The following is a 13,206-nucleotide window of genomic DNA, read 5'->3' on the forward strand; positions in this document are numbered from 1 at the left end:
GCATTCACAGCACTACATAAACATTAAAGCCCTTTTAAGCTATTGGGAAATGGCAGTTCCAACATGCCTTATGCTAGCAGTTTTCTTGGAAGCAAGTTTCTTACAGCACAGTTGGAACTGCATTTGAAATACTTTTTGCCTCTCCCAACATCAGTCTTTATGAACAGGCCAAAATAAGCATAATCTTGTTCAATCTTCCTTCATTTTTCTGATCACAGCAGGAAGAATTCTTGGAACTACTTTAGGAATCAGTAGCATGGAAACTGCTTCTGAGTTTGCCCAGTTCTTAGTGGGTATTACTAATATGCAGCATTTGCCAAGAAGAAACAGGATTTATTTCCATGGCTTTGCAAGTGTTTTGGTGAGGGCAGTAAGCCAAGACAGAAACTGGTGCTCCAGCACACAGTGATCCTAATTCAGACTTAGTAATTGCTGTGAGAAAGGCTTCTAGAAAACTCTCCATTGTATCACGCCTTGTATAGGTTTCAGCCATGGAAAGACGATAACCTAACAATTGAAATACACTATAACAATTTAAATATCCAAGAATAGTAAGCAAATGGCAGATGGGTCATTTGCAAGCCACATCCTCATCTACAGGATTACAAACAGTTATGAAGACTGGTTATGTTTCTTTGGAATCATATTGTTCTCTAGAAACTGATTTTCTAAACCACTTACGCTATACGTTCACAGCCACTCAATGGGCTCAGAATAATGTAGGAGAGAGTTACACTAAAGTTTGGAGAAGCTGGATCTGTTTCTTCTTATAACAAGGCAATTCAGCTTAATTTGTAAAGTCTTCATCAGCAAGAAATGCTTCTGATAATGAAACGAGTAGAGTTATATACTCCACCCCCAATGTAAGCGTGATGCAAAACACCACATAATTAGCAATCTGTCAAACATTTGGAGCTACAGTTGGCATTCCGACTCCAGACAGGCTCAGTTCTGTGCATCCCTCCAAGAAACACCAGGCACAGTTACAAGAGGCATTGCTCTGTGCCTGGAAAGGAATGTTTCATGATCCCAGTCTCAAACCTGAGGTCTAAGCACAAAACCAGAGGGTGCATTCACCTCTCAGCATTAAACAACTGAACTGATTCGTCATCTTCTCACTGACAGTAGATACTATCTGCTCCTTCATGGATGTGGCATGCCATCTTTTTTTGCCAGTGGCTTAACCACTTCCCTTGTTTTAACCAGTTTCTCTACTACTGTAAAACATCTCTGATTTCTTGCAATCCCCACTGTTTTTCCTCCATCAGTCTCATAATTTCTTTACAAAATAATGTAAAGAAACTCCCAAAGCAGGCAAGCAGCTGCAAAGTGAAATTCTACTAAAATTTTGGTATATGTGTTAGCCTCCCTTAACATACAACTGCTGTGAGTTTGGAAAAACTCACACATTACTTAGAAATGAGCACATCAATAGCAGCATCTTTCTTTTGCTGATGACCCAGGTTACTCACTCAACTGTTTTTCAGACTTCAACCTGCACACTACTACAGTTTTTAGGAGCTGCAGCCTCTTTTATAAGAACCTCAGCTGACTGGTAAAGACTTCTGAGAGTTGTTTTCTGCAGTTTCTTGAAATCGTGCAGGAGTGCCAAGGGATCTCTTGCTGACAAGTTGAGAAACTGCTCCAATGATTGTTCTGCAGTTTTGTAGCTTGTTTAGAGATAAAGATTCTACTAGAGGAAAAATACAGCACTGAGATTACATTATTACAGTAGTGAGACATGGAACAGGTCGTCCAGAAAAGATATGGATGCCTCATCCCTGGAATTATTCCAAGGCCAGGCTAGATGGTGCTCTGCGCAACCTGGGATAGTAGGAGGTGTCCTTGCCCCTGGCAGGGGAGTTCATGATCTTCCGACCTAAAGCATTCCATGTTTCTATGATTACTGCAGATACTCAAGCTTCCTCTAACCCTCGAGTGCTGTGTCCTGCTGACGGGCTTCAGATGCTAAGTGTGCTGGACATTTGTTGTGCGTTTGGTCTAACAATGCCAACCTGTAAGCAGTGCTCATCAACTCAGTGCAGTACTTTCAGTCTCAGCTGAATGGAGTATGTTTGCATTGTACTGCAACTGCAGGACACTTCAGATGAAATGGGTGGATGGTAAGTCACAGCAGTTCATGTTAGACAGACAATTCACACTACCTACAGAAGTGCCCTTGTGTGACATATGTTCCAGAACTAGACAGAATCAGTACACAAATGACTACTACTTAGCTGTACAGCCTTTGAATTGCTGCATGAGAATGACCCCATGTGTCATGCTGTGGTCAGACAGAAGTGGCTACTACAGCCCTTTGGTATGGCAGTGGTGTGTGTGCAGTCCTACTGCTCAGCAGAACAGACTGGAGGGAACTGCACACACACACAACAGGAACAGATCCCTTTGACTACATTTAACAAAAAAACATTGCAACTTTTTATGGGACACATAGTACCACAAACATGCAGTATTACACTTCTGCCATCTTTTGGCATTGACGAGTTTCAGCAGATTTTGAGGAATCAGATAAGCTACAGGCAGGTTCATGTCTAAGGCCCGGTGTTCTGAACATGCAGCTGTAACTACGGGTAATGAAAGAGCAGAAACACAGAAACGTATGGCCCAAGACTAAAAACAAATGAAAGAAAGTTATTTTGATATCTCAGGTTAAAGATGAAATATATTGCTATCAAATATTTTCAAGAAAGAGCTCTCTATTTTTACCTTGAAATACACATTTTTATTCCACAGTCTTTAGCTTTATTGTCACTTTGTTGGAAATGAAATGTCAACCAAGTAAACAGTTCACATTTTCAAAACAAGCACTTACCAGAATATGCTAAAACTGGCAATTGTGTCATAATACTTTTCTTTTTTAGTTTCTCTGATAAATTACCCTGTACCATACAGCCTCCATTCTTTTTTCTTCAAACACAACTGATTTTCTAAAGTCGGATTTTACCAAATTCACATGCTCAAAGATATTATCCTTAAAATTTTTAGACATTATCCTTAAAAATTTTTACCAGGTCACAAAGCAACATAAAAATTGTGAAAATAGTGATGAAATTGTTGTCATCCTTGTACCATCGTATTATGTCGACAACCTCTCTGAAAATCATTAAAGATGGAGGGCCAAATGTAGCTCTTGGCCAAGCTTAGAGCAATTCCACTGACTTTAAAAGGAATGCATCTGTCCTGTGAGGTTACTTTTAAATAAAAGCTGCCTCAGGTTAATGGAAATTAAGCTGTCATCTATTCTAGATTTTCAAAAGGGACAATTTATCCCTTATCACTGGGCAAAAATGAATTTTCCAAAATATTAATGAATTTTTGTCTCATCCAGGCTTTGAAGTTTCGATACCACTCTAAAAGCTTTTTTCTCCTTTGAATCTTTTCTTGTAAGCTCATTTTTTTTTCTTTCTCTAGAATAGCAGGAAGCTCTTTCCAGTTTTTAATAAAGATAAATGGAGCCCCCATGGTTTTTAATAATTGCAATGGAGCACTGTGGTAGGCTGATGAATTTCCACAATCACCCGGTGTCATTACATCTTCTATAACAGGCAGAGATCCATATGAACAAGCTTCATAAATTCTGTAACATTCTGTATTTATTCCCACTGGGCACAATGTCAAATCACTCTGCAGCAAGGCATCTTGATAGTTCTTGAAACTTTCATTTGTTTCTTGAGGCTGCCACCTAGGAAAGTAAAAAGAGTGAAAATTAATAATTTCCTCACAGGCACTGCAATGAAAAAATACAGATATGCTTTAATTTCTATTAGTTATAAAACTGAAAATGCTATTAGTGTAAAAATTTTATATACACAGTCAATTAACTTTTACTTTTAATCTTAACTGCTCTTAAAAGTCTTCGAAAAAATTATTGAAAATGTCACTGTTAAAAATAGATTGTAATATGTGGTCCTTTCTGGAAATTATTAACACTTATAATGTAAGAAACAAATTGAAATGCCACTCCAAATCTTCTGCATGACTTGGATGATGCATATGTCAATTTACTTCACAGCACAGTTTAGAAACAGACAAAAAGGGAGACACTCAATGGACTTTTTAATGACTTTTTTTGGCCTCAGAAGAGGTTTGCTCTTCAAAAGCTAGGATGCAGAGCAATTGGTTTAGCCTGAATTCATCTACTTGAAGAGCCTCAAGACATCTGGGAGATAAGAATTTATGTCACAGATACAATCCACCTCCTGAGACTCTTCATCAGGGCAGCTAAGGTCTACCTAAGCACCACTGTGCCTGCTATCCAACATTTTATAGGTGTTGCTTTTCAAAGTTAAGAAATACAATCAGAACCCTACTCTTGTTAGTAAAAAAATAACTGCTGTACAGATTAAATCCACTCCCATGTGGAACACAACAAAATACAGCTGTCTTTTTTCTTTGGCTAAAGACATTAAACTCCATAAAATACAGGATAAGTGTTTCTTCTCATAATCAAATATTTGTTAGAAAAAAGCAGATGGTCTTTGATGGTTATATATAGAGGAGACTTTTCTATATTAGATTTAAAAATACGCCTTATGTAAAATATAACAGAAATGCTGTTATGTTGACTTAAACAAAGAGTCTCTGCACTATTCCCAGACTTAATGACTAATTGCCTTTATTTGTATTATTTTTTAATACTCAAAAAAAGATTGGTAATAATGAACCAGGCAAAAACCTCAGAATATTTTCATGAAGTAAATTAAAGTCTTACTGTTCTCTGGCTGCAATCCAGCAAAGTTTGTCAAGCCCATCCTGTTTCAGAATTTTGATGAGGGTTTCTCTAGAAGAATTCTTATAAACTGTTCCTAAGAAATTACATAGATATGATCTTGGATCATGTAGCATTGACCAGCTGGGTTCCACAACTGGAAAATTTCTGTAGCTGTAAAAACAATGTGTAAGTTAGACAACCACATCAAAAGAAAACGTTTTGCAGCATTTCATTTTCAGTGCATCATATTTTATGACTTAAACCACCTACTTGTTGCCAATCCATCTCTACAGACAGACCCAGAAGTAAACCGGGTCTGTCTCATCCTGTCCTGAAAGTATGTCTTTATTCCCTTTACTCCCATCAGGCCCTTCACAGTGTTTCCAGAATACTTACATCCTCTTTCAACATCAGAACTATTAAATGTGCATATTACAGAATGTCCTTGACTAACATGCTTTTCCAAAGAAGCTGTTCTTGATGCAACCACAAGTTTTGACTGAAATGGCCAGTTTAACAGTAACTATGGCATGTATGTCTCACCTAACTTAATCTCTGGATATGCTCCTCTACTGAAAATACCACAGGTAACCTCTCAAAGGAAAATCTTACTTTGATCTGAGTGAACTCAATAATCGAATCTTTTGGCTACTAAATAGTTTATTGTACATTATTTGACAGAGCAGTCCTTTCCTCATTCTTCTCCTGGATGACAAATGTTAATTCACTTAGTTTCTAATAAGCATTTGTTCCTTCATGACAAATATTTTTGCATCATTCCACATCTTCATTTTCCCTCTTTCCTTGGAAAATCCAGCAAATTTTCATGCCTTTAACCTGTTTTTTACAGCCCTTGTATGCAAGGGCTGGAAACCCCATTTTGATACCAAATTTATCTTCCTCCACCCAGCTTTGCACCCTTGTTTATTGTTCTAAGTGTTGTTGCTTTCTCTTAACTGTCACCTTAATCTCTGCATCTCAAAACTCAACTTCTTTCCACTTAGGAACTTCCAATACCATCAATAATCCAAATTTAGAGAGACACTGTGAACAAGTTCAAGCTGTATATAAAAAGCTCTATACAGTTTTCCAGCTTGTTGAGCAAACTAGATCAATACAGGATATAGAATTCAAATTCAACACAAGGTATGAAAATAATCCTGTATTCCTTTCAGCTTCTATTACCCTGGTAAGTAGCTAAACCACTATCAACTCTGTTAATAAGAAGTAAAAATGCATCTAGCTGAACCAAACCTTTATTTACTCCACATAAATAGTTTGAGCACTTAAGTATAACAAAAATGGGTTTTTTTAAACAAGCAGTTAAGCCAGCTTACACTACTGTGATACTGGAGTATAACAACTCCAAATGGGAAGCCTTTTGAGCCATAATGGAGGTTAAAAAAAAGTACTCTTTCCTTTTCTGAACAAATAGTACCTGCAACTTTATTGCAAAAGTATCTTTTGAATCTCCACATCACTGGTTACATCAGCAGTCATGATAAATCTCAAGAGCAAATCTACTGAAAAAAGAATAAACAGAAAACCTCAGGAGACAGAAGTTCATTTTCCTAAAGTTTCCTAAACACTAATTCCCTTTTCCTGTTATAATTTTTATTGCTAAATGCAACTTTCAAATACTCCAATGCCTGATTTAGAATGAACATGATTTAGAATGAATGATAGGATCATGTTCTGCAATTTACTTATTAAAATTGTTTTGGGCATAAGCAGTAACACTCAGTCATATTTTCCATACCTCACGCTTAATGAATCAATTGCAACTTCTGTTTATAGCACTTACGTAGCTACTCCTAAAGGCCACTGGAAAATATCTTCTTCATTGACGAACGCGTAGTCATACGTAACAAAGAGCAGATTTACAAATCCCCCATTTCGTTTCAGGTATGGCTGAATCCAGGCATTGTTGCACTGCTCGTTCCCGAGCAGCACCACTGCCACGTGCTGGATTTTGCGGGTCTCCATCAGTGTCTGTGCATAGTGCAGCCACTGCGTGGCGTAGGCGATCTTCGCCGGCTCCCTCCCGTTCAGCACCAGCACCACATGCTCCGCTTCCACCGAGAAATAGCCGGGAACTACAGATGGGCCAGTGAGGAAGCTGAGAAAACCAAAATACAACATCAAACAAAGTAAGACAAATTATTGACCTCAGTCCTCTAGCTAGTCTTACTACACTGCACTCCAGAGATATTTTCTTCAATAAAGTAAATGCAGTATACTGCAAAATTAATGTGCAACTACAACCACTTCTGCTGTTAGTATGTATTGCTTAGCACAGGGTAAAGCTGCTTTCATTTTTATTCAGGAAAAAGGCGATTGACTTAAATAAGGTATTTTGTCAATAAATCAGAACTAGTACGATACTCAAACCTCAAAATGTGTGTAAATCAACCGCCTTTCAAAAAAGTGTGCACCTTGATGTTCACTAAAGGTTAAACATTTCTTAATTCCACTGATAAGCAATGAATGCTGTATTAGAACAAGAGAGAGGCCTTCCCAAAAACCTGAAGACTATACACAATCTGGTATCATTAAGAGTGACAGTTAGCTAGTCTTGCATACTACTTTTCTCAGTATTTAGGTTAAGTTTCTTCTGTGTAGAATTGATAACACAAGAAACATCTATCCAAATGTAAACTTAGGTTGGCTGTATGACCCAGGTCAAACTTGAGGCTCTGATACAAGGTAGTAAGCGCAAACACTTTAGGTATAAAATGTCATTTCTAGGTCTTCAACAATGTATTTAACAGAAGAATTTCAGTCATGTAGCAAAATTATTAAATCTGTAATAATTTGCAAGTATGTGACAAAAGCCATTTATGAACTGCAATGAAACAAACCGGTATTTGCCAGCTCCCGCTCTTCGGTTACCTTGTGTCTTAACAGATTATTGAACAAATGCAAAGAAGTAGCAGTTACACAGCTTGGGAAAAAGTGGAGGGGGAAAACAGCATTTTTTTTTAATAAAAGTCAGTGAAGTGATAATTTTCTAGGTCTGCTGTATTACTAGTTTTTCAGCTACCAGCAAAACTTAATTTAGAGTGAGCATGAGTTTTAACTCATGAAGTGCTGAGACTGACAGCTAGTTTCAGTCCAAATATACTTACTGAAGAAAAAAGCTCTCACAACAAAAACTGTAAAAACTACTCCAGTGAAGTTATATGAGGCAGACTGACCTTAGACAAGTATTTTAAAGCTGAGTTAAGCTGACATGCTGCTGGCTAGGTGGAAGTGATGTATTTTGGAGCCAAGATTCATAAGACTCATGATTTGGAATCAAGACTTCTAATACATTAAATGCTAAGTCAGATCAAGACTTAAATCCAAAGTTTAAGAGACAATGAGAACAGAATCACTGGGATTTCTAAGAGAGAACACACTGAACTTTGGAATGCCTCAAATAGAGACTAAATATGTACAAGTGATCACCTTGCAAAGAGACTTGGGAAAAAAGGGTTTTTCCTATGACACAGCACTTTGAGGGTAACAGCTTTACAGCAATAACAAGATGTACAGGTTAGGAAGCAATGACCTGTGGGTAGGAATATATGTAGTTGAACAGCATAAAATTACAGTGGGGGGAAAAAAGTAACGCAGTGCAAGTCTCATAAATCCACACTTTAATAATCAAAACACCATGCTAGGGTTGTGCTATTAACTCCCAATCAGAACACAACTGGGATTGGGAAATGAAGAGACACTACAGAAGCTGCTAAATTGAGGGACCAGTCCTTACAGTACTAACCACTCACATGAAGGCCAGAGCAAAGATAATATGGGAAGATTACATTATTTGGACTAAATACATGATTTGCATTCTACAAAGTCCTTGTTTTTCCTTACTAGTGATAGTCAGTCATACAAAAATCTGCTATTTTAGACTGGGTCTTACAAGTGCCCATTCTGGACGTGTTGAGACAGCCATTCTTTAATAGCAGGGATTAAATTTAATACTTGCAGCAAGAGAGATAATAATAAATACATCCAGCATAGACATATCCCATATGCAAAAAAAGTAATTACATAAAAATAGAAAATCAGGAAAAGAACTTGGAAAGGAGCAGTCTAAATAACAGAAGCGATTCCCATCTACAAAAACAACTTAAGAGGACTCTGGAGAACAGTCAGTATTAATTCCCTCTCTAGAAGAGTGAATAATAAACAGTAAGATCACTGAATCTTATCAATAGGTAAGATCACTGATCACATATGCAGGTAAGCACTGCTGTGAATAAGTTAATCCTCTTTCACTAATCTGATGAAAATCTATGAGCATGTCAATAAGAACACAGATAAAGAGGAACCAGTGGACAGTGTTTTTGGATTTTCAAAAAGCTTCACTACAGGGTTTTATTAAAACTAAATTGCCAGAAGCTATCCCAGGTGGAATCCTCTGATAGACAGAAACTGCTCCTAATTGACTGAGGCAAGGCAGCACTGAATGTTTATAAAATAGAGAGGGCGTGACTTGGGGGAGACAGAAATTTAGGAAAGCTCTTGCCAAGTAAGAGGTAAGAAGTTTGGCACTCTGTGCTCTACAACATCTTCCTAGATGACAGGAGAGAAGGGTGTGAATTTCTTCAAGGCAAAGAAAGTGTTAAATCCTGCTCTCTTGCTTTTTGTATGAATGTCCCAAGATGGTACTAAAATCCATGGTGATGAAGCTCCTTCACCACTCCTGTTTTTAAATAAACACCACTGCATTTTATAGAGAAGCTGATACTTCATATATTTTTTAGGCAACTTCTTTGATGAAAATATGTACCCATCAAAATCTGTACTAGAGATGTGTATTCTCCATCATAAATATACAGAATGGGCTTATTCATGTAACTGTGTCCAAGTGGTATTTTGGGATTTTTGTGTCTTTAGATTTGGTATTCTTTAAAAACATTCACCAGACATCTACTTTTTAACAATCATTAGACTTACCACAGAGAACTGCAGAACAGCACATATTCTCCAAATATGTCACCTCAGCTAGCTCCCTCTAGCCTCATCTAGTAATCAAAAGATAATTTACCTCAGCCAGGCAGTAAAGTAAACAATTCTAGAAAATCTTATAATCAGTGAGAAGCCAAAATCACATAATTCTTCTCCACAACATGAACTAGTATTTCCAAATAGAGTAAAAAGTAGCTATTTCAGAAGCCTAGTTGTTAAAATAACAGTTATATTGCATATTTTCTATACTTTGCACAAGTTTCTACTAGCCTGTCAAAAGTTAACCTTTGTTATATTCGTACTAAACTTAAGCTTTGTATTTTTACAGGATCTAGCATCCAAGTTGAAATTAAAATAGGGACTCGATTATCGCTGGCTCATCTAGACATAACAAGAAGATATTTAAATGCAAGCACAGAAGTCTTTCTTTGAGAGATGCATACCCTAAGGAAACATGTGAGGTTATTAATCATCTGAAACAGGCATACTAGAAAGAAAATAACCATAATCAGTCAAGTGACAGACTCATTAAGTACAGCAAATTATTTTCATGTTATAAATGTGGAAAGAAAGAGTCTAAAGAAATTCTTATGTCAATACCAGGAAGATAACCTATCGTGCCACAGTATCATGGATTTCTATAGATTCTAAGATTTTAACTCTGGAAACAACAAAGTCTTTTGCCACTAAAACTACACTGCAGGCACTGGTCCAATATTCAAAGAAAGGACTGTATCCTTTCTCTATATTTGTGAATTGAAAACTCTATTGCTCTGTCAAGGAGACTACCAAGATGCAGAAGCATCATTCATAGTTGATTCTCTAAATCAGGATCATCTTTTATTTTCAGACAAGGAATATAGCTTTTTCTGTTAAAGAGTACATAAATTAATCTATTTCTTCTGGGAAGACTCTATGGCCTGTACCATGTTCACTGTTAGATACTTCAATAAACAGTTCAAAATGATTTTAAAAAGTTTTGTGATCACTTAAAACCTCTTTTCAATTCACAATCACATGTATACTTCAAACACTACTTCAAATATTTCAGCTAGAACCACATCTTGTGCAAGGAAAAAATGGCCTCCTGAAGCAACACATGTTTCAAAAGTTAAGCTCACTTAACTGTGTAATTTATGTATTAAAAGAAAACTTTTTTAACAGGTGGGTCATGGTGCAAGTGACTAAATGTTGCAGGAGACCAACTTCTGCAGACTGGCTAACTGGCCAAAGAGACAAAAAATCCTTCAGATTTCACTGTATCTTCACAGAAAGGATTAATATGGTATTAAAAAGGGACTCAGAGGAAAGCTCTATATCATTCACTGCATAATATAAAACTGACAACAGTTAGTTGATACATGATCATAGGTCACACACTGTTAAAGCAAACAGTGCTTTAAGCGTAATCTTCCTTTCCATACAAAATTTTGGTTTGCAAATCAAGTAGCTAACCAGAGGCTAGGTCTCCCAGGTAGCCTTTGTTATAAACAAATTATGGTTTTGACACATTTCTATTTATGAATGAATGAGCCAAGTGCCTTTCCCCTGAATGCAGCAGAAACCAAAGAGCAGGAGGCATCTTCCTGCCTCACACATGCATACTTGATCTTATCAACTATGAGCCCCCAGGCCCAGCTCTTTACACTGTTCTCAGGGCTGTATCCTGACCCTGCCACTGAGGTCTCTTGGCTGCTCTTTCTCTCAGAATTGGCAAGTTTTTACATATATTTTATAATAACACAAACTATCATAACCCAGATAAAATTGCTCCCTAGTTTTCTGTTTTTTAACAGTGACATGTTTGGTCTGGAATTGGTTAGATTTATCAAGTATGTGTTTTCATGTATAAATTATAATTTTGAATGAGAAGCCATGTGCATATTCCATAGTTATCAAAACATTACAAAATTAAAGTACTTGCAACTGTATTAAAATAACCACAACTTTGAGACAGGCAAAATAATGCCTGAGTAGTGCATCATTTAGTTTACCTTTCCAATGCATTATTTGTTAAAGTTTACACAATTGAAATCAACATCATGAACAATACCTGAAGTATGTTTTCCCTGCATTTTGGCTTCCTTCTCTCCACTGTGCAATCACATCAGCTGGCTCAAGGTGCCCTCCAAAAATATGTTGCCAAAGGTAAAGACCTACATAAATGAAGACATGATGGAGAATTTGAATGAACAGATCTTGCCTACTCTACGCTCCTAAAAAAATTATTTCTGGAAAATGAAAAAGCATCACAACATAAGAATTTGGGAAAGAAATGTCAGACCTTCTTGCATAATGTGACTTAGAATTAGTTAAGATTAATTTTTCCCACATTGGCATTTAAAAATATTCTTTGGCCGACAAAATATCAGCAGATGAAGATGTACACTACTGCTTCTGTGAGCAACTCTTTCCAGCACACATACCACTAAAAATGAGCAAATATTAATTGGCATTAAAAGCACAAGCATACTTCCCTTAAGCTTTTGTGAAATGCACCAAATTTTACGATGGTAATATACCAGGCAATATACCCATGTGCTCTACAATGCTACACTAAAGTTTGACTGTAAGCCTGGCATTTCCAAAAAAGCTAAACTAAGAATAGTGATACGTCTTCAGCAGTAGTTAAAGAGGTTAAGAAGACCTTGGCTCTCAGTTTGTGTAGAGGGGAAACTCAGTATCTTCCACAAAAGAAGAATTCCCAAATTCATCAGTGGTAGTAGTACTACAGTACACTGCAATACAGAAAATGCTTTATTTCTCACTGTGTGATGCTTTATTTCACAAAGTGTAAATGTGACAAAAATAAATAAACTGCTTAGGCAAGTAAGAGGCCTCTCCTTGTGTCATACTGTAAACTAGACTGGATTAAAAAACTGTGTTTCTTTGCTATTTGAGACATTTTCTTTGACAGATGCAGAAAAACAGCCTTGAAAGGAACTGGTACAAAGGGAGTTCAACTACTCTTATATTGCTATGAATTTGAGTAACAGCTAGCATTTCCCTAATATTCCTCATGTTCAGACACACATACTATTGAATGACATACATAAATTCTAGTCATCAGGAAACACAGAAAAGTTAAATAACCAATAAAGATTGACTACATCTGCTTACCAATAGCTGCTTTGCCCCAGATCTGTACTCTAAGATTGGTCTGTTCTAGGTGAGACCTCGCATATTTTATCATTTTAAGATTAGCTTCATATCTCTGCTGAGAAGCAGCCAGCTCATTTTTCTCATCCGCATCCCACGGATTCCACTCTTCATTTCCCAAGGCAACATGATCTGTGAAACCTAAAAGCGTGATTTACATTAAAAAAATTAAAAAAAGAAGATCAAATTCACAACTTTGGGAAAACTGACTAATTTTCTCAAATTCGTAATTTCACGCAGCACCTGACAGCCCTGGGTCGTGCACATCACCATCGCCACGACAACCATCACCATCGCCACCATCACCACAACAAGCAAAACCACAACCACAAGCACCGCCTCCTCCTCCT

General features: G+C 37.0%; 1 protein-coding gene across 2 annotated transcripts; it reads right to left on the bottom strand.

Annotated features, from left to right (window-relative positions):
• Positions 1–2,720: 2,720 nt before the first annotated feature.
• On the bottom strand, positions 2,721–13,002 carry RXYLT1 (ribitol xylosyltransferase 1). 2 transcript variants are annotated; one of them, XM_014312392.2, is made up of 5 exons: positions 12,818–13,002; positions 11,751–11,853; positions 6,537–6,851; positions 4,733–4,903; positions 2,721–3,703 (listed from the first exon to the last, which is right to left on the bottom strand). In XM_014312392.2, the coding sequence occupies exons 1-5, from the start codon at positions 12,888–12,890 to the stop codon at positions 3,286–3,288; spliced, it is 1,080 nt and encodes a 359-aa protein (XP_014167867.1). In that variant the 5' UTR covers positions 12,891–13,002; the 3' UTR covers positions 2,721–3,285. The 2 variants fall into 2 exon arrangements, with proteins under 2 accessions (XP_014167867.1, XP_030911460.1); XM_031055600.1 differs by lacking the exon at positions 12,818–13,002 and adding an exon at positions 9,686–9,753 and having other exon boundaries at positions 11,751–11,838.
• Positions 13,003–13,206: the final 204 nt, after the last annotated feature.

The sequence above is a fragment of the Geospiza fortis genome, unplaced genomic scaffold (genome assembly GCF_000277835.1).
Source record: "Geospiza fortis unplaced genomic scaffold, GeoFor_1.0 scaffold166, whole genome shotgun sequence".
Lineage (NCBI taxonomy): Eukaryota > Metazoa > Chordata > Aves > Passeriformes > Thraupidae > Geospiza > Geospiza fortis.

Excerpts from the sequence above, each read along its gene's own strand:
- RXYLT1 (XM_014312392.2), bottom strand. The coding sequence starts at position 12,890 with ATGATAAAATATGCGAGGTCTCACCTAGAACAGACCAATCTTAGAGTA. Across the intron at positions 11,854-12,817 it reads CTGGGGCAAAGCAGCTATTG|GTCTTTACCTTTGGCAACAT; the intron begins GTAAGCAGATGT and ends TCATTTATGTAG. Across the intron at positions 4,904-6,536 it reads TGGCCTTTAGGAGTAGCTAC|CTACAGAAATTTTCCAGTTG; the intron begins GTAAGTGCTATA and ends TTGTTTTTACAG.